Source organism: Oncorhynchus masou, chromosome 13 (genome assembly GCF_036934945.1).
Source record: "Oncorhynchus masou masou isolate Uvic2021 chromosome 13, UVic_Omas_1.1, whole genome shotgun sequence".
Lineage (NCBI taxonomy): Eukaryota > Metazoa > Chordata > Actinopteri > Salmoniformes > Salmonidae > Oncorhynchus > Oncorhynchus masou.
Window position 1 is genome coordinate 88,125,455 of NC_088224.1, and position 24,796 is coordinate 88,150,250.

The following is a 24,796-nucleotide window of genomic DNA, read 5'->3' on the forward strand; positions in this document are numbered from 1 at the left end:
GACTAGAGAAGAAGAGACTCTCATGACACGGTGACTAGAGAAGAAGAGACTCATGACACAGTGACTAGAGAAGAAGAGACTCTCATGACACGGTGACTAGAGAAGAAGAGACTCTCTCGTGACACGGTGACTAGAGAAGAAGAGACTCTCTCATGACGCTGTGACTAGAGAAGAAGAGACTCATGACACGGTGACTAGAGAAGAAGAGACTCTCTCATGACGCTGTGACTAGAGAAGAAGAAACTCTCTCGTGACATGGTGACTAGAGAAGAAGAGACTCATGACACGGTGACTAGAGAAGAAGAGACTCTCATGACACAGTGACTAGAGAAGAAGAGACTCATGACACGGTGACTAGAGAAGAAGAGACCCTCTCATGACACGGTGACTAGAGAAGAGACTCTCTCATGACACGGTGACTAGAGAAGAAGAGACTCTCTCATGACACGGTGACTAGAGAAGAAGAGACTCTCTCATGACACGGTGACTAGAGAAGAAGAGACTCATGACACGGTGACTAGAGAAGAAGAGACTCTCTCATGACACGGTGACTAGAGAAGAAGAGACTCTCATGACACGGTGACTAGAGAAGAAGAGACTCATGACACGGTGACTAGAGAAGAAGAGACTCATGACACGGTGACTAGAGAAGAAGAGACTCTCATGACACGGTGACTAGAGAAGAGGAGAACAGAACAGTCAAGCAGCAGCCGTAGATGTAAAGAAGGAAAAGGATGAAAAAGCCCAGGGGACAAGTCCCTTGCTCGCATTCCAACTCCTCAGTCACATTTCACACTCGTTCAGTCATGCTGCTGCCCCTGTCTGGAAGCCATTTACACCCCTCTTTCCCCATTTTCTTTTCCATCCATTCCCTTTTTCTTCTGTCTCTCCCTCTTCCTTGTTCTCTCTCTCTCTTCCTCCTCTCTCTCTCTCTTTCCATCGGTTTGTTCCAGGTCTGGTTGGAACAGCACAGTCTAGCTCCCCCAGTAGCAGTAGTACTGGACTGATAGGACTGGCAGGGCCAGGGACGGGGCAGCACTGTGTTCTGGTAGTCAGATCAATTTGCCACATTACACTAGGGACAGACTGCTACTTCCAGGGAAGACTGACTGCTACTTCCAGGGAAGACTGACTGACTGCTACTTCCAGGGAAGACTGACTGACTGCTACTTCCAGGGAAGACTGACTGACTGGCTCTATGGAACACTGTTTCACAATGACACTAGCGAAGTAAGAGAAGAGAGTGTGTGGTCACTGTGCTGGCACATCATGTCCAACCACAGTGTGCAGTGCCCTGGTACCATCCATACAAGACAAGTTGTTATGGTAGCAGCAGGCTCCGGTGTACTATGCCATGTAAATGTTAACAGGACAGTTCACCTCACAATCACATTTTGTCAGACTTTTTCAACACTCAAGTGGGAGATTGCTCATGGGGAGCTCTTGATATGAGCATGTGCTAAATATAATCGACTACATAAGTGGTATAGTATTGTAGTAATGGAATAGATGAGTGTTATAGTATAGTAGTAATGGAGTAGATGAGTGTTATAGTATAGTAGTAATGGAGTAGATGAATGTTATAGTATTGTAGTAATGGAGTAGATGAATGTTATAGTATTGTAGTAATGGAGTATATAAGTGTTATAGTATAGTAGTAATGGAGTAGATGAGTGTTATAATAGAGTAGTAATGGAGTATAAGTGTTATAGTATTGTAGTAATGGAGTATATAAGTGTTATAGTACTATAGTAATGGAGTAGATGAGTGTTATAGTATAGTAGTAATGGAGTGGATGAGTGTTATAGTATAGTAGTAATTGAGTGGATGAATGTTATAGTATAGTAGTAATGAAGTAGATGAGTGTTCTAGTATTGTAGTAATGGAGTGGATGAGTGTTATAGTATTATAGTAATGGAGTGGATGAGTGTTATAGTATAGTAGTAATGGAGTAGATGAGTGTTATAGTATAGTAGTAATGGAGTGGATGAGTGTTATAGTATTATAGTAATGGAGTGGATGAGTGTTATAGTATAGTAGTAATGGAGTAGATGAGTGTTATAGTATAGTAGTAATGGAGTAGATGAGTGTTATAGTATTGTAGTAATGGAGTAGATGAATGTTATAGTATAGTAGTAATGCAGTAGATGAGTGTTATAGTATAGTAGTAATGGAGTAGATGAGTGTTATAGTATAGTAGTAATGGAGTAGATGAATGTTATAGTATAGTAGTAATGGAGTAGATCTGAAACGAGTATAGAGGTAGTCCTGTACTCACTGTAGGTGTGGCGTGAGGACCATGGAGGACAGGAAGAGGGGGCGTTTCTTGATCTGGCGCCTGAAGCCGAACACGGCGTTCTGCTGGAAGCCCTCTCTGATGTTGAGGATGTACTGGTTCTGTAGGGTGATGAACCGGACCTCCTTCAGACCACGACCACTAGCCTCCTCTATCAGACGCACTACCGGCTGGAGGGAGGGGGCGGGGGGGAAAGAGAGGGGAGGGAGGGATCAACGTTTAATTTGAGATATTATTTGTGGTGATTTACTCATCAGGAATAATAATGTGATTCAAAGTTGTTCCACCTAATATTGTTTAATGAAGTTATTTTACGTTTCTAACCAACAATGTGCCTATGCAACGTCCTCACTCAGTCACTCAGAAACTTCTTCCAGTGTCAGCCTGCCAGCTGAAAATCGTTGCCAGTGTGTTTAGGCTACCTGCCCCCCCCCCCCCCTTCAAACCATAGGCTACTGTACTGACGTCACAGACATGATTCAGAAATTAGGGAGAGATGTTTTATATTACAGAAGAATTGATTCACTTCTTCAATGCCAGTTAAGAATACTGTAGGTAGTTATCACATTTCACGTTGGATTTGATTAACTACAAAAAAGTTAAGACTTGTTTTTATTTGAAGTCTGCTGCCGCTCTGCTAAACATAAGCTTGTTAGCGAGCTAGCTCTGGTCCAACTCTCGGAAGTTCAAAGTTCTTCCATAGAAACCAATCCTCGGCATAATTCTGTGGGCCTAATTCAGATAATACATGTCATAACAAGATGGTCATATCAAGACGCTCAGAGCTTCTTGAAGCCTTATCCTCCATCAACACCCATGCCCTATATACTTGTCTGTCCATCATGCATTTAAACAACTAGCTTGCCCGCTACATAGCAAGTTGCTCTATCCGCACTGACTGAGGTCATTTAATGAACTAAAATGTAAAAAAAATGAAGATTTCACAGGTTAAAAGAGGAAACAGAAAGGAGAGATCACAGGTTAAAAGAGGAAACAGAAAGGAGAGATCACAGGTTAAAAGAGGAAACAGAAAGGAGAGATCACAGGTTAAAAGAGGAAACAGAAAGGAGAGATCAAAGGTTAAAAGAGGAAACAGAAAGGAGAGATCAAAGGTTAAAAGAGGAAACAGAAAGGAGAGATCACAGGTTAAAAGAGGAAACAGAAAGGAGAGATCAAAGGTTAAAAGAGGAAACAGAAAGGAGAGATCAAAGGTTAAAAGAGGAAACAGAAAGGAGAGATCACAGGTTAAAAGAGGAAACAGAAAGGAGAGATCACAGGTTAAAAGAGGAAACAGAAAGGAGAGGTCACAGGTTAAAAGAGGAAACAGAGAGTTCAAAGGTTAAAAGAGGAAACAGAAAGGAAAGATATAAACCGATACATTGTTTGGAGTTCGACCGGTTCAGAAATGTATTTTCTTGGTCGGAACAGTAGAACGGAACGAAGATAATCGTGGTTCTGTTCAGAGAAAAACTTTTGGAAAATACACACTTACCTCAGAGTATTCTCTCCAGCCGAAGTTGTCTCTGCAGTAGTATTTCCACACTGTGTGGCAGTTAGGGGTGGGGTTTGTGTTTGGGGGCGGGGCGGCAGGGCTGGAGGGAGTGGTCAACCGTCTGACACGGTCGAACTCCAGGTCACATACACGCATCGTAGTGAAGTCTAAGGAAAACACACGACTCCTAGGAGAGAAGAGAGCACATGGTCAGTACACACAGCCAATTTCACTTGACGGACACATTCATCATGCAACATCACATAAAACCGCCAGATATCACACATTGCGGTCAACTGAAAATGTGCTATCTAGGTCAAGATCAGCCTTATATAATGATAGATCACGAGAGAGAGAGAGATCTGGGGTCTGCTCACAAAATGGGACAAACACCAAATTGAGACTGCATTCAGAATTCTGCAAAAATATCCTCCGTGTACAACGTAGAACACCAAATAATGCATTCAGAGCAGAATTACCCTCTAATTATCAAAATCCAGAAAAGAGCTGTTAAATTCTACAACCACCTAAAAGGAAGCATTTCCAAACCTTCCCGAACAAAGCCATCACACACAGAGAGATGAACCTGAAGAAGAGTCCCCTAAGCACGCTAGTCCTGGGGCTCTGTTCACAAACACACCCCACATTTGAAAAATTTACACAAAAAATTGAATTTGAAGACAAATCCAATTTTGATAAACTCCCAGATCTACTGGGAGAAATACCACAGTGTGACCTGTATTCACAACAAAAGGGCACCCAGTGAAGAACAAACACCATTGTAAATACAACCCATATTTATGTTCATTTATTTTCCATTTTGTAATTAAACTATTTGCACATCAATATAACACCGTACATATCAATAATATGTCTTTCTTCTTTGGAACCTTTTGTGGGTGTAATGTTTACTGTTCATTTTTATTGTTAATTTCACGTTTGTTTATTATCTATTTCACTTGCTTTAGCAATGTCAACAAATGTTTCCCATGCCAATAAAGCCCCTTGAAATGAATTGAATTGAGAGAGAGACCTCTGTCTTTGTCTGTGCTAGTCTGGGTCAAATCCTACCACCCCGCCCCCTACCACCGACCCACTAGCACCCCTCGGGCCCCTGGCAAGCTCTTTTCTGGGTCAGACATGCCCCATACACATGCATGAGCAACGCATGCAGGCATACACATAAATATGTCATGCACACACACACTGTAGGCTAGCTGTGCTGTGGCTGTGTTAATGGGCTGATTGATCGTGGCTGGGAGACTAATGGAATTTGAGGTTAAAGGAGTCTGGACAGGCAGAGACAGAGAGGTGTGACAAGCTGTGTGTGGACAGTTAAGGTTCCCGATTTTCTCGGCTGTTCGGGCACACAACATTTGTTCTGGAGGCAAGCCGAAGATCGGAGCCGAAGTCTAAGCCCCTTCCTCGGTGATTGGTCAACAAAAACGTCAAAATTAATGACAGATTTCTTGAGTTATTCATTCTGACTATTTTGAGAAAGTGTATACTGGCTATGGTGTCTCAAAATGGACAAACAGTACTATTGCAACGTTTTTCAAGCAAAGGTCTTTTAAGGGAGTACGCGCGCAAAGTCAATCGGTTCGGCTAGCCGCCAGCCGAGTTCTGCTAGGGGCCAGCCGATTTCTGCTTGGGGCCAGCCGAGTTCTGCTTGGGGCCAGCCGAGTTCTGCTTGGGGCCAGCCGAGTTCTGCTAGGGGCCAGCCGAGTTCTGCTAGGGGCCAGCCAAGTTCTGCTAGGGGCCAGCCAAGTTCTGCTAGGGGCCAGCTGAACTGAAGCATGCTGACGCCTTTAGTGTGTGTTTTGGTGACCTGTGTGGTATGTGTAGCTTACAAGATAAATTGTCCTTCACAGCTCAGCTAGCCACTAGACTCTAGTCCACTGTCCGGTACATAGTTCACTGCTCAGCTACCTATGCTAGCCAAAATATCAAATTTGAATTATAAACAAAGAGGCAGAGGAATCATCTGTCAAAATGAATACAAACGCCACGCAAACACACCATCCTATGCCCAGCTCCAGCTCATCCACACATGACTCTACAGTTATGCGTTCATTGACTCACAACAGCTGAGAGAAGTGAAACTCACTTTACCAAAAAAGTGTCAAGTCATAGTTTTACCCAATAAACGAATCAGTCAGCGGTTTTCTGAGACACACACACACAGGCCACATTGCTACACTGCTCTTGAAAACAGTTTCAAGGGGCGGCAGGGTAGCCTAGTGGTTAGAGCGTTGGACTAGTAACCAAAAGGTTGCAAGTTCAAATTCCCGAGCTGACAAGGTACAAATCTGTCGTTCTGCCCCTGAACAGGCAGCTAACCCACTGTTCCTAGGCCGTCATTGAAAATAAGAATTTGTTCTTAACTGACTTGCCTAGTAAAATAAAAGGTAAAATTTAAAAAAAATAGTAATTTCACACAGATTGATAACCGTTTCTGTTAACATTAACTAGGAGTTTGGCGGTCCGTGTGAGGAACTAAAATAGGGATCTGCTACTGCTCTCTCGTGCTTCACAACCACCAGCCTGCTATCTATCTATTTCTATCATATGGGTAATGGGTAAGTCATTGTAGGTTCTGGTAAAGAATAAATGCTTTTGTTCACTTTGCAAGAACAAAATGGTTTGTTAACAAAAGAGTTGTCACAGGTATTTTAGGAAATATATATATATTTTTTAAATGATTGGACCAGCAACATACATGATAATACATGACTAATGAGAGGTGAGAGAAGGCATCAGGAAAGGAGGAAGAGGAACAGAAAGAGGATGAAGAAAAATACAGAGAGAGAACAGGAGAGGGGCAGGAACAGGCTGCATTGTCAAAGTAGAGTATGTTCCGTTCTCTCTGTTCTCTCTTCTTCTCTGTTCTGCTCCCTCGGTTCTCTTTCACTCTGTCTTCCCTCATTCAACTCCTCTCTCTGTTCTTTCTCCCAGTACAGAACTGTCTCTGCCTGCCACACTACACTAACGAGAGAGCATGGCCCTCTGGTTCTTTAGGCTCAGGCAGTATACAGATGTGTTCATAGCGTCATACCGTCCTTCTCTCATCCCTGGATTTACGGTATTACCGGCATAGCACACAAGGGGGCGTTAAAATGCAAGAAAAGCCCATTGGGCCTCTATTACCAGAATGCTAACAAAATTTGCACAAACTAATAGCAAAATCACAGATGCTGTTCGCTAAATGCCTACGAGCAAAAACAAACAAACTAATTGCAAAGAAAGGCAAATCGAGCTCATAAAGTTATACAAGCATAGCTAGTATGTCATTTTCGGTGAGTGTGGACAACTACAAGCGAAAGTGAACAAGAGAAATTGTGCAAAAGAACAAAGTTGTGATCCATGCTTTTTGGGAAGGAACAGCAGCATGTGTACACGGACCAGATGGGTCAAGAACAGAGGAGAAAAGAACACACTAGTAGGTAGCACAGGCGGGGGGGGAAGAACACACTAGTAGGTAGCACAGGCGGGGGGGGAAGAACACACTAGTAGGAAGCACAGGGAGAGAAAAGAACACACTAGTGGGAAGCACAGGGAGGGAAAAGAACACACTAGTGGGAAGCACAGGGAGGGAAAGAACACACTAGTGGGAAGCACAGGGAGAGAAAAGAACACACTAGTGGGAAGCACAGGGAGAGAAAAGAACACACTAGTGGGAAGCACAGGGAGAGAAAAGAACACACTAGTGGGAAGCACAGGGAGAGAAAAGAACACACTAGTGGGAAGCACAGGGAGAGAAAAGAACACACTAGAACACACTAGTGGAGCACAGGGAGAGAAAAGAACACACTAGTGGGAAGCACAGGGAGAGAAAAGAACACACTAGTGGGAAGCACAGGAAGGGAAAAGAACACACTAGTGGGAAGCACAGGGAGAGAAAAGAACACACTAGTGGGAAGCACAGGGAGAGAAAAGAACACACTAGTGGGAAGCACAGGGAGAGAAAAGAACACACTAGTGGGAAGCACAGGGAGGGAAAAGAACACACTAGTGGGAAGCACAGGGAGAAAAGAACACACTAGTGGGAAGCACAGGGAGAGAAAAGAACACACTAGTGGGAAGGGAGAGAAAAGAACACACTAGGGAAGCACAGGAGAGGAAAAGAACACACTAGTGGGAAGCACAGGGAGAGAAAAGAACACACTAGTGGGAAGCACAGGGAGGGAAAAGAACACACTAGTGGGAAGCACAGGGAGGGAAAAGAACACACTAGTGGGAAGCACAGGGAGAGAAAAGAACACACTAGTGGGAAGCACAGGGAGGGAAAAGAACACACTAGTGGGAAGCACAGGGAGGGAAAAGAACTAGTGGGAAGCACAGGGAGGAAAAGAACACACTAGTGGGAAGCACAGGGAGGGAAAAGAACACACTAGTGGGAAGCACAGGGAGGAAAAGAACACACTAGTGGGAAGCACAGGGAGGGAAAAGAACACACTAGTGGGAAGCACAGGGAGGGAAAAGAACACACTAGTGGGAAGCACAGGGAGGGAAAAGAACACACTAGTGGGAAGCACAGGGAGAGAAAAGAACACACTAGGAGGGGAAAAGAACACACTAGTGGGAAGCACAGGGAGGGAAAAGAACACACTAGTGGGAAGCACAGGGAGAGAAAAGAACACACTAGTGGGAAGCACAGGGAGAGAAAAGAACACACTAGTGGGAAGCACAGGGAGGGAAAAGAACACACTAGTGGGAAGCACAGGGAGGAAAAGAACACACTAGGGAAGCACAGGGAGGGAAAAGAACACACTAGTGGGAAGCACAGGGGGAAAAGAACACACTAGTGGGAAGCACAGGGAACACACTAGTGGGAAGCACAGGGAGGGAAAAGAACACACTAGTGGGAAGCACAGGGAGAGAAAAGAACACACTAGTATGAGGTTGTGTGTGTTTGGGAGAAAAATGTCAGCTGTACAGAACTCATCCAGAGCTCTGACTTCTGGCAGAAAAGCCATTATAAGATATTTGATGACAAACATTTAGTAGTGAATTGTAGACAAGTTTAACTTCATTACCTCGTGAGCCACACAACAGAGACTCGTAGTTAGATTTAGAACGTTATGGATTGCAGATATTAACTTAAACATTTGCTACAAATATTAACATTTATTGAAGAATAAATCGTTTTGACAATTTAAAAAAAAACGTTTTCAAATACTCCAGTATACGGTATACCGCCCAAGACTAGTGCGTGGACATCTCTGCTTATGTTCTCTCTGTATTGTGGGGAAGGGCCCGTCAGTCAGCATTTCATGTTGGTCGACACCTGTTGTTTATCAAGCATGTGACAAATAAAATAGGATTTGATTGAACTATGCTTATGGGGAATAGAAGTCATTTTGCCAGAGTCCCCACGAGGAAAAATAGTATTTCTAGAGGGTTTTGGGTTGGAATTGGAGTTAAGGTTCGGTAAAAATAAGATTTTTTATAGGACTCAATTGTGTCCCCACAGGTTAGTAAAACAATAGTCATGAGGAATGTGTGAACTGTCACATTTATGAGCAGAATGGAACTACAGCCAATCACGCTACACTCCAACTCACCACAAACACACACAACCTCCAACTAGAACACTCATCTCATTCCAGACATCACACTACCCTTCACTACAGAGCCCCCTACTTCTGATTATATAACACACCTAGAGCAGCTACAAGCTGAAAACAATGAGTTATAACAAGTTAATTACAATATACCATATATATACTCTCTCTCTCCTCTGTCTCCCTCCAGCCCTTCCCCTCTCTCCCTCCAGCCCTCCCCCGCTCTCTCTCTGTCCAGCCCTTCCCCTCTCTCTCTCCTCATCTGTCTCCCTCCAGCCCTTCCCCGCTCTCTCTCCGTCCAGCCCTTCCCCTCTCTCTCTCCTCATCTGTCTCCCTCCAGCCCTTCCCCGCTCTCTCTCTGTCCAGCCCTTCCCCTCTCTCTCCTCATCTGTCTCCCTCCAGCCCTTCCCCGCTCTCTCTCCGTCCAGCCCTTCCCCCTCCAGCCCTTCCCCTCCTCTGTCTCCCTCCAGCCCTTCCTCTCTCTCTCTCTCTCTCTCCCCTCCTCTGTCTCCCTCCAGCCCTTCCCCCTCCAGCCCTTCCCCGTTCTCTCTCCGTCCAGCCCTTCCCCTCTCTCTCTCTCCCCCCTCCTCTGTCTCCCTCCAGCCCTTCCACTCTCTCTCCCCTCCTCTGTCTCCCTCCAGCCCTCTCCTCTCTCTCTCCCTCCCCCTTCCCCTCTGTCCAGCCCTTCCCCTCTCTCCCTCCCCTCTCTCTCCCTCCCTCCTCTGTCTCCTCCAGCCCTGTCTCCCTCCAGCCCTTCCCCTCTCTCTCTCCCCCTCCTCTGTCTCCCTCCAGCCCTCTCTCCCTCCAGCCCTTCCACTCTCTCTCTCCTCCTGTCTCCCTCCAGCCCTCCCCCTCCCCCTCCTCTGTCTCCCTCCAGCCCTTCCCCCTCCTCTCTCCCCTTCCTGTCTCCCTCCAGCCCTTCCCCTCTCTCCTCCCCCTCCTGTCTCCCTCCAGCCCTCCCCCTCTCTCCTCTGTCTCCCTCCAGCCCTTCCCCTCCCCTCTCTCCTCTCCCTCTCCAGCCCTTCCCCCCTCTCTCTCCCCTCTGTCTCCCTCCAGCCCTTCCCCTCTCTCTCCCCCTCCTGTCTCCCTCCAGCCCTTCCCCTCTCTCTCTGTCCCTCCAGCCCTTCCACTTCCCCTCCTCCTCTGTCTCCTCCAGCCCTTCCACTCTCTCTCCCCTCCTCTGTCTCCCTCCAGCCCTTCCCTCTCTCTCCCTCCTCCTCTGTCTCCTCCTCTCTCTCCCTCCAGCCCTTCCAGCCCTTCCTCTCTCTCTCCTCCCCCTCCTCTGTCTCCCTCCAGCCCTTCCACTCTCTCTCTCTCCTCCTCTGTCTCCCTCCAGCCCTTCCACTCTCTCTCTCTCCCCCCTCCTCTGTCTCCCTCCAGCCCTTCCACTCTCTCTCTCCTCCTCTGTCTCCCTCCAGCCCTTCCCTCTCTCTCCTCCTCTCTCCCCCTCCTCTGTCTCCCTCCAGCCCCACTTCCCTCTCCTCTGTCTCCCTCCAGCCCTTCCACTCCTCCTCCTCCTCTGTCTCCCTCCAGCCCTTCCAGTCTCCCTCCAGCCCTTCCCTCTCTCCTCTGTCTCCCCCTCCTCCCCTGTCTCCCTCCAGCCCTTCTCCCTCCAGCCCTTCCACTCTCTCTCCTCCCCCTCCTCTGTCTCCCTCCAGCCCTTCCACTCTCTCTCTCCTCTCTCCCACTCCCTCCTCCTCTGTCTCCCTCCAGCCTTTCTCTCCTCTCTCTCCCTCCAGCCCTTCCACTCCTCTCTCTGTCTCCCTCCAGCCTTCCACTCTCCCTCCTCTGTCTCCCTCCAGCCCTTCCACTCTCTCTCCCTCCTCTGTCTCCCTCCAGCCCTTCCACTCCCTCCCTCCTCTGTCTCCCTCCAGCCCTTCCACTCTCTCTCTCTCCCCCTCCTCTGTCTCCCTCCAGCCCTTCCACTCTCTCCCCCTCCTCTGTCTCCCTCCAGCCCTTCCACTCTCTCTCCTCCTCTGTCTCCCTCCAGCCCTTCCACTCTCTCCCCCTCCTCTGTCTCCCTCCAGCCCTTCCACTCTCTCTCTCCCCCTCCTCTGTCTCCTCCCCTTCCACTGTCTCCCTCCAGCCCTTCCACTCTCTCTCTCTCCCCCTCCTCTGTCTCCCCTCCAGCCTTTCTCCCTCCAGCCCTTCCACTCTCTCCTCCTCTCCCTCAGCCCTTCCACTCTCTCTCTCCTCCTCTGTCTCCCTCCAGCCCTTCCACTCCTCCCCCTCCTCTCTCTCCCCCTCTCTCTCCTCCTCTGTCTCCCTCCAGCCCTTCCACTCTCTCTCTCCTCCTCTGTCTCCCTCCAGCCCTTCCACTTCCAGCCCTTCCACTCTCTCTCTCCCCCCTCCTCTGTCTCCCTCCAGCCCTTCCACTCTCTCTCTCCTCCTCCTCCCTGTCTCCCTCCAGCCCTTCCACTCCACTCTCTCCTCCTCTGTCTCCCTCCAGCCCTTCCACTCTCTCTCTCCTCCTGTGTCTCCCTCCAGCCCTTCCCTCTCTCTCTCCTCTGTCTCCCTCCTCTGTCTCCCTCCAGCCCTTCCACTCTCTCTCTCCCCCCTCCTCTGTCTCCCTCCAGCTCCTCCAGCCCTTCCACTCTCTCTCTCCCCCTCCTCTGTCTCCCTCCAGCCCTTCCCCCTCCTCTGTCTCCCTCCAGTCTTTCCCCTCTCTCTCTCTCTCCTCCTCTGTCTCCCTCCAGCCCTTCCACTCTCTCTCTCCCCCCCTCCTCTGTCTCCTTCCAGCCTCCCCTCTCTCTCTCCTCCTCTGTCTCCCTCCAGCCCTTCCACTCTCTCTCTCCTCCTCTGCCCTTCCACTCCCTCTCTCCCCCTCCTCTGTCTCCCTCCAGCTCCCTCTCTCCCCCTCTCCTCTCCTCTGTCTCCCTCCAGCCCTTCCACTCTCTCTCTCCCCCCTCCTCTGTCTCCCTCCAGCCCTTCCACTCTCTCTCTCCTCCTCTGTCTCCCTCCAGCCCTTCCACTCTCTCTCTCTCCCCCCTCCTCTGTCTCCCTCCAGCCCTTCCACTCTCTCTCTCCTCCTCCCTCCCTCTGTCTCCCTCCAGCCCTTCCACTCTCTCTCTCCCCCTCCTCTGTCTCCCTCCAGCCCTTCCAGCCCTTCCACTCTCTCTCCTCCTCTGTCTCCCTCCAGCCCTCCAGCCCTTCCACTCTCTCTCTCCCTCCTCTGTCTCCCTCCAGCCCTTCCACTCTCTCTCTCCTCCTCTGTCTCCCTCCAGCCCTCCACTCCTCCAGCCCTTCCACTCTCTCTCTCCTCCTCTGTCTCCCTCCAGCCCTTCCACTCTCTCTCTCCTCCTCTGTCTCCCTCCAGCCCTTCCACTCTCTCTCTCCTCCTCTGTCTCCCTCCAGCCCTTCCACTCTCTCTCTCCTCTTCTGTCTCCCTCCAGCCCTCACCATTTCTCTCTGGGCCAGATACGTAGCTTCATTCTAAAAATAAAATTCCGCTGGTTAAATGAAGTGCAATGAGTGAGTATGGGAGTTCATTAAGAGAGCCAATCAAATGCCAGACACAGTCCAAAGACACACCCCTTTTTGGAAGAGACAGCACTCAAAGCCTGGCTTAAAATTTGGCCTTTCCAGAGGTGCAAAGACACACCCTAACTGAACAGTCACACACACACACACTCAAATTCATTTCAGGTCATACCCTGAGAACTGTTTGTTCATTTGAGAAGACTAAAAAGTAATTTAGCCCTGGGGTGAGAGAAGAACAGAAAGAGTGAGAGAGAGATGGGGTTGAAAAGAGGAGTGTGAGAAAAAGAGGTGGAAGGAGGGAGGTAGGTAGGGAGGTACAGAGTGAGTAGGAGGAGTTTGAGTCAGTTGACATCTTGGAGGAAGGTCATGGTTACAACACCCTTTGATGTCCCAATGGACCAATCACAGAGGAGTACTGGAATCACCACGGTAACAGGGGCAACGCCTGGCCAACTAACACAGGCGGGCGCACACGCGCACACACACAGACCTCCTTGAATGCAGGGCACAGTCAACTGAAGTTAGGATTGACACAGACAGACACCTACACCCACAACAGACAGACAGACAGAAAGACACTGTAGTTGAAATGACAGATGTATTGAGTTCAAGCCTGGAGTGTGACAAAGAGACAGAGGGTAGCCTCTAGATCCAGCCCTATACCAAGCCCTCTCTCAACCACAGACATCAGCACAATTTAAGGCAGCTCACACTCACTTGTACACACCCCATGACTTTCTTACAGTCACACCTGCATGCCCGCATCAGTCACGCTCCCGAGCATCACTGACTAGAACCAGATAAATTCACACGCAGTCACACACACACACAAGCCAGTGAACCGACCTTACTGAGGTTGATGTGGGCTCCAAAAGTTACACCATGACACACATACACACAAGAAGTCCCTTTGGTGAGGAGGACACACTGGGTCATCCTCCCGTCCTCATCTAGAGAGATTAAACGCTGTTCCTTCTCCTGTATTTGGTTCAGTTTCCCAGAAACCACAACACACTCACTTCACTTCCCTCCATCACCCAGTTTGTAGGTAGAGGTTGATGAGAGGTAACATTTGATAGGGGCAGGGTGAGGATAGGGAGAGAGAAAACAAGAGATGAGGATAGGGAGAGAGAAAACAAGAGATGCTGGAGGGATAGGAGAGGAAATTGCTTCAGAATGGGCGTACGGAAGCCTGCAGGCACAAACACTCACAGGCCACAAAGAAAGAGAGAGTGAGAGAAGGTAGAGGCTGAGTAATGAAAGGCAGGGCAACCCAGACCTCGCCCCAGTGAATCATTTCATAGGCAGTCTGACACGTTATCTCCTCACACACGTACACACACACACACGCAAGTAGCACGCACACATAAGCAAGAAAACATTCACACACACGCGCAAGAAAACATTCACACACACGCACAAAGGTAACACACACACACAGAGGTCAGGCTACACATTGTCTGAGAAATTATATATTCTGACAAACAGTGGCACACAGACACACACACACACACACACACTTGTGCACATGGACAGAAGCAAATCACACACACCTGGTGTCAGGTCACTCTGTCCTTGGTGCTCAGTGACTGTCAGTTAATGACGTGTGAACCACGCCAACCAAAAGGCTCACACACACACACACACACACAAACAGTGACACACACACACACACACACACACACACACACACACACACACACACACACACACACACAGTGACACACACACACACACACACACACACACATACACACACAAACAGTGACACACACACACACACACACACAAACAGTGACACACACACACACAAACAGTGACATACACACACACACACACACACACACACACACACACACACACACACACACACACACACACACACACATAAAATATTCCTGTCATGGAGATGAGGGTAAAAAGCAGATCATGTGATGACTATTCCGCTCCTCTCTATGTAACTGTAGCTGGCTAGAGGGATCCTGAGAGAAGAGGATGAGTTCTTCCTTCCTGGGTATTATTAGGATGGGATTAACCTATAGTCTCATACAACCGTGATGGAACCCCCCCCCCCCCCACAAACACACACTAACTCTGCTAGATCAACTGGACATTTTTGCTATACGTATCAAAAACGCCTCCTTGCAGTTTATGTCCGAATTCAAATGAAATCCAAGAAGTCATTCTCCAGTGCCACTTTGTTTAGATTAGGGATCCAGTGGCCTGGATAAGATTATGCTTCTTTTTCAGAATGAGAATGAGAGTTGACCATTCCTTATATAAATGTGTATTTTTATGCTCAATGTACATTTACAAAACACAGACTCGACAGCTAGCATTTAAATCTGTGGCTAAAATGCTAGCGGTTAGTGGTACCTACCATGCTGCTAGCGGTTAGTGGTACCTACCATGCTGCTAGCGGTTAGTGGTACCTACCATGCTGCTAGCGGTTTGTGGTACCTACCATGCTGCTAGCGGTATGTGGTACCTACCATGCTGCTAGCGGTTAGTGGTACCTACCATGCTGCTAGCGGTTAGTGGTACCTACCATGCTGCTAGCGGTTTGTGGTACCTACCATGCTGTTAGCGGTATGTGGTACCTACCATGCTGCTAGCGGTATGTGGTACCTACCATGCTGCTAGCGGTATGTGGTACCTACCATGCTGATAGCTGTTAGTGGTACCTACCATGCTGCTAGCGGTATGTGGTACCTACCATGCTGCTAGCGGTATGTGGTACCTACCATGCTGCTAGCGGTATGTGGTACCTACCATGCTGCTAGCGGTATGTGGTACCTACCATGCTGCTAGCGGTATGTGGTACCTACCATGCTGCTAGCGGTGTGGTACCTACCATGTTGCGCATGTCAGAAACTGACCGTTACATTTTCCACAATCGTATTTCTTGATACTCCCATTTTAGAAGGGTCTCTGCTCTACATTTCGAGAGTTGTGACATAAAAACGGGGAGGTATCATTAGAAAGGATATTTGGGATGTTGGCAAAGAGGCCCTTTATCTACTTCCCCAGAGTCAGATGAACTCGAGGAAACCATTTGTATGTCTTTGTGTCCAATATGAAGGAAGTTAAGTGGTAGTTTTGCGGGCAAATGCTAACTTGCATTCAATCAATCAAATGTATTTAATAAGGCCCCTTTTTTACATCAGCCGATGTCACAAAGTGCTGGGGCGGCAGGGTAGCCTAGTGGTTAGAGTGTAGAGGTGGCAGGGTAGCCTAGTGGTTAGAGTGTAGAGGCGGCAGGGTAGCCTAGTGGTTAGAGCGTTGGACTAGTAACCGAAAGGTTGCAAGTTCGAATCCCCGAGCTGACAAGGTCGTTCTGCCCCTGAACTGGCAGTTAACCCTCTGTTCCCAGGCCGTCATTGAAAATAAGAATTTGTTCTTAACTGACTTGCCTAGTAAAATAAAAGGTAAAATGTAAAAAAAAAAAAAAAAAAGTAAAAAACCCAGCCTAAAACCCCAAACAGCAAGCAATGCAGGTGTAGGTGCACAGTGGCTAGGAAAAACTCCCTAGAAGAGGAGTTGAAAGTAATGAACTAGCATTCTTAGCAGTGTTCCTCTATTATATCACACACACAGAGATATCTAACTGCTGATGGGTCACTGTCACAGTACGAGGAACAAAAGACTCCCCTGCTGTGTACCGACCAACTGGCCATTTCTACTTGTAGAATCACAATGCTCGTCAACGGCCGAGAACATGACTTTGAGACAATTAAAGGGCACGAACCTCGACGCTGTGGGGAGACGACAGAAGTCAAATCAAATTTTATTGGTCACATACACATGGTTAGCAGATGTTAATCCGACCGTGCAGTAATATCTAAGTGACAATAAAAAGATGTCACCTTTCCTGGTGTAAACCACTCCCCCTAGAGTCACAATTGTTATAACTAAAACATAAATTATAATTCATTTGATATGTCGCCCAGCCCTACTGGAGGAGTGGAGGTGAGGAATGAGACAGAGTGAACACTTTACAGCCCAACCTCTGGTCACTAGTCCTACATCACACACTGACTGACTGACAGTCAGACTCAAATCGTTCACACACTGTATCGGACATAGAAACATGTTAAGGTAAACACAGACACACATACAGACGGAATGATTACCGCCCTCTCTCAAAGCAGACAGGTCAGCCGTGACACAAGTCATTCTTCGACGTCCATCCATGTCTGACGACATCGGGAGATGACGTGGAAATCGTCCACTAAGCGGCAACAACGTGCGCTGTTACCTTCAAGATGGTTTCAGTTTTGCTGGGGCGTTGTGGACAGGGACAGCAGATGGCTGTGGTTCAAAAGTTTGCATGTTCGAATCCAGCGACAGGAAGTTTTTGATATTTTTGCAAACCTTAACCCTTAAACCATTCAGAGTTAATGCCTAACCTTAAACCATTCAGAGTTAATGCCTAACCTTAAACCATTCAGAGTTAATGCCTAACCTTAGCCATTCAGAATGCCTACCCTTAACGATTCAGAGTTAATGCCTACCCTTAACGATTAGAGTTAATGCCTACCCTTAGCCATTCAGAATGCCTACCCTTAAACCATTCAGAATGACGACCCTTAACGATTCAGAGTTAATGCCTACCCTTAACCATTCAGAATGACGACCCTTAACGATTCAGAGTTAATGCCTACCCTTAACGATTAGAGTTAATGCCTACCCTTAACCATTCAGAATGCCTACCCTTAACGATTCAGAGTTAATGCCTACCCTTAACGATTCAGAGTTAATGCCTACCCTTAAACCATTCAGAGTTAATGCCTAACCTTAAAGATTAGAGTTAATGCCTACCCTTAAACCATTCAGAGTTAATGCCTACCCTTAAAGATTAGAGTTAATGCCTACCCTTAAACCATTCAGAGTTAATGCCTACCCTTAAACCATTCAGAGTTAATGCCTACCCTTAAAGATTAGAGTTAATGCCTACCCTTAACCATTCAGAATGCCTACCCTTAACGATTCAGAGTTAATGCCTACCCTTAACCATTCAGAATGCCTACCCTTAACGATTCAGAGTTAATGCCTACCCTTAACCATTCAGAGTTAATGCCTACCCTTAAACCATTCAGAGTTAATGCCTAACCTTAAAGATTAGAGTTAATGCCTACCCTTAAACCATTCAGAGTTAATGCCAACCCTTAAAGATTCAGAGTTAATGCCTACCCTTAACCATTCAGAATGCCGACCCTTAACGATTCAGAGTTAATGCCTACCCTTAAAGATTAGAGTTAATGCCTACCCTTAACCATTCAGAATGCCTACCCTTAACGATTCAGAGTTAATGCCTACCCTTAAAGATTCAGAGTTAATGCCAAACTTAACATTAAACACTTTGAAATTTGGCATGTGAAAAACATGGATGAACGTTTAATTCTCACGTGAGACTGTGAGATCTTGTTCCACACACACAAATACTGACACATGTCAGCCAACTTTCACTCCATCACACACACTCACACACACACACACACACACACACACACACACACACACACACACACACACACACACAGCAGCGGCTGCCAAATATGTCTGTTGCCATATTGACGGCCGGACTTGTTTTGTCCTCTGCTGCTCTTCAGATAACAGCTGTTATCAACTGCATTCAGTTACTATGGCAACACAACATCACCCAGGGTGTGTGTGTGTTTAGTGTGTGTGTGTGGGGGGGGGGGGGATCTTCCAGATCCACATCTGATAAGACTCTGGAAATTAAATACCGTTTTACTTGATTAAATGTGAATAAAAGTTCTGAGCATGTCGGGACCCTGCCGGGGGCGTATCGGGGGCCGTTGTTTGAAATTGGATGGTCTAACACTTCACAAGAGTCAGCAATGAAGAACAAAAACCCTTAAAAAGAGACTAATGGGACGTATTTGAAACTTAAAAACAAGTCCTACAGTCTGTCTATATACTGGACTGTTACAATGTCTACTTTGGTTTTCTGAGAGAAAGTAAGAAAAGGTTTCTTACCTGTATTTACTAGTCTGGTACACAGCCACTCTATAGGTGATTACCCTGGTACACAGCCATTCTATAGGTGATTACCCTGGTACACAGCCATTCTATAGGTGATTAGACTGGTACACAGCCATTCTATAGGTGATTAGACTGGTACACATCCATTCTATAGGTGATTACCCTGGTACTCAGACATTCTATAGGTGATTACCCTGGTACACATCCATTCTCTAGGTGATTACCCTGGTACACAGCCATTCTATAGGTGATTACCCTGGTACACAGTCACTCTAGGTGATTACCCTGGTACACAGCCATTCTATAGGTGATTAGACTGGTACACAGCCATTCTATAGGTGATTACCCTGGTACTCAGACATTCTATAGGTGATTACCCTGGTACACAGCCATTCTATAGGTGATTACCCTGGTACACAGCCACTCTATAGGGGATTACCCTGGTACACAGCCACTCTATAGGTGATTACCCTGGTACACAGCCACTCTATAGGTGATTACCCTGGTACACAGCCACTCTATAGGTGATTACCCTGGTACACAGCCACTCTATAGGTGATTACCCTGGTACACAGCCATTCTATGGGTGATTACCCTGGTACACAGCCATTCTATAGGTGATTACCCTGGTACACAGCCATTCTATAGGTGATTACCCTGGTACACAGCCATTCTATAGGTGATTACCCTGGTACACAGCCATTCTATAGGTGATTACCCTGGTACACAGCCATTCTATAGGTGATTACCCTGGTACACAGCCATTCTATAGGTGATTACCCTGGTACACAGCCATTCTATAGGTGATTACCCTGGTACACAGCCATTCTATAGGTGATTACCCTGGTACACCGCCACTCTCTAGGTGATTACCCTGGTACACAGCCACTCTCTAGGTGATTACCCTGGTACACAGGCACTCTCTAGGTGATTACCCTGGTACACAGGCACTCTCTAGGTGATTACCCTGGTACACAGCCACTCTATAGGTGATTACCCTGGTACACAGCCACTCTCTAGGTTATTACACTGGTACACAGCCACTCTCTAGGTGATTACCCTGGTACACAGCCATTCTATAGGTGATTACCCTGGTACACAGCCATTCTATAGGTGATTACCCTGGTACACAGCCACTCTATAGGTGATTACCCTGGTACACAGCCACTCTCTAGGTTATTACACTGGTACACAGCCACTCTCTAGGTGATTACCCTGGTACACAGCCATTCTATAGGTGATTACCCTGGTACACAGCCACTCTATAGGTGATTAGACTGGTACACAGCCATTCTATAGGTGATTACCCTGGTACACATCCATTCTATAGGTGATTACCCTGGTACTCAGACATTCTATAGGTGATTACCCTGGTACACAGCCATTCTATAGGTGATTACCCTGGTAGTTACTGTGGTATTTTGGCTTTGTATACAGACTGGCTATTTATAATGTTTGGAAACAGACACTACTAAGTTACTATCACCAACACTGAATACAGTAACTTTAGACTCATGTGAGTGTGTTGCATATTCAAATAAGAGCTCAACTTCATTTGGGTTCTCATGAACAGGTGCATATCCTGTGGGTGGGAAGGTTTGCATGTAGTTTCACTTTAAAACCTAAAATCAACAACACACACAGGCAGTGACACAGACGCCGTCACACACAGAGACACGTACACGGACCCCTCAGTTCCCTGAATAACTTGTGAGGTGTGTGTGGTGACATAGCTAACTGTGTCATTGTGTGAATGTGGGGTGTATAGCTTGAATCAGAGCACACTTTGTATGCCTGTCTGCTAGTGCCTGCCAAGTGCTTGTGTGCGTGTGTGTGTGTGTTCGTGAGAGAGACAGCCAGTGCGTGTGTGTCAGTGACCGAGCCAGGCAGCAGTAGGTCATGCAAGTTCCCAGCGCTAAGCTGCCATGGGTACAGCACTTCCTGGTTTGAGCTGTTCAACCAATGAGAAGGCTGGGTTTGGGAGCAGAAAGAGCACACACGCTATTGCAGGAAGTCAACGTGCCATAAGAATGACACCCAAATAAGAACTGAGATAGGGGAAGTTGGGAGCCAAAACGACTCAGTCAGTTAATCATTACAACACACACACCTACTGAAACTGAGATATCAAACACCATACCGTTCTCATATCAAAGCACTCCTGTCTTAAAACTGTAAATACAACCTCAGCTCGATTAGGCTACATTCATATAGAACATAAAACAGGAGGAACCACTGTAACTGAACAAAAGCACTTACTGAAACTTGAGCCTGACTTGTTCATTGTCCGGATTGCAATAAAGCCTCTCCAACTGATCCTGTGAATCATCCGCCAGGCTTTGCCAGCTTTCAGTATCACTCCTGCAGATCTGCCAGTGGTAGGGCAGCACAGTATGATGGTAAGCACAGTCACTCCCGTACACACACAACCCCTGCAGGAAATCCACGCAGATGGAAACCGAGTCGGCTTGGTGCGTGTGATACTGGAGCTGGGTTAGCAGATCAAAAACTAGATCCAGGGAGGCCTCTTCGCTTTTATCCTGAAATATCTCGCCTTTGTCGGCCTGAAGACTGGGGGTTTTCTTACCGTCTTTAATGGTGAGGCAATTTGCCCCCCGCAAGGCTTTAGAAGCAAATAGGTCAATCATCGTGTTGCCCCCCTGGCTTGGAGGGGATACTAGAGGGGTATCGGGTGTGGGGGGTGTCGCCGCCACTTCGCGCGCCCGCGGGTGAAGTTTGAGCTGGAATCTGCGTTCGTTAGAGTCTATTGTCACGCGCTGGAGATCTACCGGTGCCTTGGTTACCCCCCCCTCTGTCTCCTCCAACTCGGCGGTGGTGTCCACCATTTCCGTGTCGCCGGTATTCATAGCCGTTACACCGGTAGCTGACGATTCTTTCCGGCACACAGGCCCACCAATCCGCGCCTGTTTGACCACCACAGCAGTGCACAGGTTCCCAGCTGTCCTTGGCAGAGGGTTCCTGGGGACAAACACCCCGTCTCCGGTAACAAGAGCATCCGTACTCAGTAACGTGGTCAGGATGGGGTCCTGGAGCGCACGGAGGCATTTTGAGTCCAGTTTCCTCTGTCCGTGCTTCTTTTTGAAATAGGGCTTCACTAACGGGATTTTATTGCTAAGTCTAATAGATTGTTCCGTGAATTCCCGGTCTCCTATACTCATATCCAGAGCTATTCCCGTTCCACCGCCAAGGACCTTGTCCGTTGAGTCTGTTGGTTTCTGTAGGATATGCAAAGCTTTATCCATGGTCCCCAGGGACACTTCTAAAACCCGGCAGTCCTGAAAGATAGATAGAGAAATGAGAAGAGAGACAGACAGAGTGTGAGAGAAATAACCATAGCATTTTATTGGGTGTAAAACAATAAGATTCATCTTGGAAAACCCATAGTTTACTTTCCTGGGTAATGTTAAACTGATAGTTTCTGTTTCACCAGTTTTATCATGTTTACCATTGATAGCCCTTCAATCTAGAAGATTGAATAGATAGGTTTGGAAAAAGTCTCCCAAACTTAGAAATAGTTTCATTATATTATTGTTCAGTCAATGACGAGCGTCATGATTCAATTACAGTGCGTATAAGCTACTGTACAGCGCGATACAATCATTGTCGCACGATAACAAAACATTCTCGAGAGAGTATTTTGATCACCGGAGGTAGATACACGGGGTCTACGGCATACGTGCCAGTTACAAATCGCTGCTCGAGCAAGTTTGCACGTAGGCCTACAGACACACACAGAGACGAGGGGGACTGCGTCGAACAGCACAAAGACTCGATCCTGACACTGCATTTTCCCGTTGTAACGCACATCAAAAAGCCTACATCTTCTATATAAATCGTATAGGTCCTAGCCTACGATGTTAATACCCGCATTTCGGTAGGTTTTATCCGCGAAAACACGGTGGATGTTTAAGATGAACTACACTAATGCCGACCTGCAGAACGTAGTAGACTGCTATATCATATATAAAATGTAAAAAATTCCCTTCCAGCAATCATGAAGATCTGGTGTGCTGCGCAAAAGAACTAGGCTACAATATAGTCGATCTCCAACACATACTGCTGCATAGACGTCCCGGCTGGGTGATTTATTATAGCGTTGCTTTCACAGAGCCCGTTTAGAATACAAAGCGTCCAGACACACACAGATCCTATTCCTACCTGCGTAAAATCCGTTCAATCTCTTCTGTGAAATTGTCTCCTTCGCCACGTAATCCCTGTCCGGTCATGAATGTAGCGATATGTCGATCTGCGTTTGGGCTGCTGGTCGGGGGCTGGGGCAATGCGTGACAAAGCCGCTGTTCGTCGTTCTGCACTGAGCTCAGTTCCGCCAACTCCTGTGTTGGATAGAGGCAACTCGCAGCTGTTGCAAGGAACGCTCAGTCCTCTCAGCCACTCACGGCGCTCCTCACCCGGTCGAGGGATGGGATTTGGCATCAAAGGAGAAGAGAGAGAGAGGAGGAAAAAACGAAACTGGTGTGTCATAGGGGGAGGAAAAGCAGGAAGTTGTGCTGTGTTCGTCAGGCGCCTGACCAGTAGGAGAAATATGTCTACTAAGTGCAGGGAGTTGGGTGGTCTCCGCCCTCCTTGTTTTTGTGATACTGACTGACTGGAAAGGTTTCTGGTTGTTCGCATATTCAAACAGCATTTCCAGTAGACCTACAGGACAAAGAGGATTATCGTAGGACAAACACAGCCAATAGGCCTGTGAAGGACACAGAGCCAGAGGCATCAAGCCAGTAGGGGGGACTAGCCCCTCAGATTTGTCTTGTTTAAAAAAAATAACCATGAACCTAATGAAACTAACTATCTTTTTTCTTCTTCTGTAATACTACTAGCTACCTAGCAATTTTATGAAGTAGGCTTTAGCTTGTCCAGATAGGTTTCCAATCTCCCAACCTCATAACTAACTACCCAGAAGACATTTCAGGCTATTAGTGAAGTGAGAGTAGCTATCTTGCCTAACTATTTTAGCAGACATGCATGCTGGCAAGGTCGATAGACTTTAGAAAAGCAAGCCATTACTAAATGTACTGAATAAGTCACATTACTTTCAATCTTTCACTCAGATTTTAGCAGGCGTGCAGAGACGCATATTTAGTTTATTTAAAAAAATAACTACCAGTCAGAAGGATACAGACATCGGAAGAGATATGCAGAACTATAAACATTTTTTTTTCTTACATAGAATAAGAATAAGAAGAATACTATTTAGGCTCTAGATTACAGGGAAAAAAAGCTATTTCAGGTGCTTGAAAAATGCAGAATTCTAGCCCCCTCTCCAGACCAACCCCAAATCATATTCACATACTTAGTTCCCCTACATAGTCACCATGATCCTCCCGAAACCTACGTGTTCCCTATAGAACTAATACACAGAAATACAATACTAGCCTAATAGGTAAAACATTGGTTGTTTATCTATGCAACAGACATTCTGAGGTAAGTCTATAGGCCAGTAAAGCAGTAGATGTCTGTAGGCCTATGGCTTTTATCTACACAATCAATGTTTTATCATGTGGAACTCTCATGTACATTGATGGCTTAACTTCCTGGACTGTGCAGTGGTAAGGATGGGATGTGATCCTTGCACCCCAGTGCCCTGGTAAACATAAATGACAAAGGGCCAAAGGGCAATCCTGGCTTTGATGCTTGCCACATATTTTTTTTAATGTGAACCTTGTTTACTCCAAAACGCCACACACACACACACACACACACACACACACACACACATAACTCCTCTCCCCTTCAACACACATACTACAGACACACACTCTCTCCCTCCCTCCCTCCCTCTCTGTCTGTCTGTCCGTCTGTCTGTCCCTCTCTCTGTCTGTCTCTCCCTCTCTCCGTCTGTCTGTCTGTCCCTCACTCTGTCTGTCTGTCTGTCTTGCTCTCCCTCTCTTGCTCTCTCTCTTTTTCTCTCTCTCTCTC

General features: G+C 47.1%; 1 protein-coding gene across 1 annotated transcript in view; it reads right to left on the bottom strand.

Moving 5' to 3' along the window:
• The window catches only part of LOC135553465 (protein mono-ADP-ribosyltransferase TIPARP-like), a 62,618-nt gene extending 39,315 nt beyond the window's left edge, over positions 1–23,303 (bottom strand). The window contains exons 1-4 of the mRNA XM_064985573.1: positions 23,021–23,303; positions 21,101–22,137; positions 3,789–3,975; positions 2,279–2,466 (exon numbers count right to left, since the gene is read on the bottom strand). Of these exons, the coding sequence (XP_064841645.1) occupies positions 2,279–2,466; positions 3,789–3,975; positions 21,101–22,104 (1,379 nt within the window). The 5' untranslated portion in view covers positions 22,105–22,137; positions 23,021–23,303. The remainder of the gene's footprint in view (positions 1–2,278; positions 2,467–3,788; positions 3,976–21,100; positions 22,138–23,020) is intronic.
• Between the last annotated feature and the right edge of the window lie 1,493 nt (positions 23,304–24,796).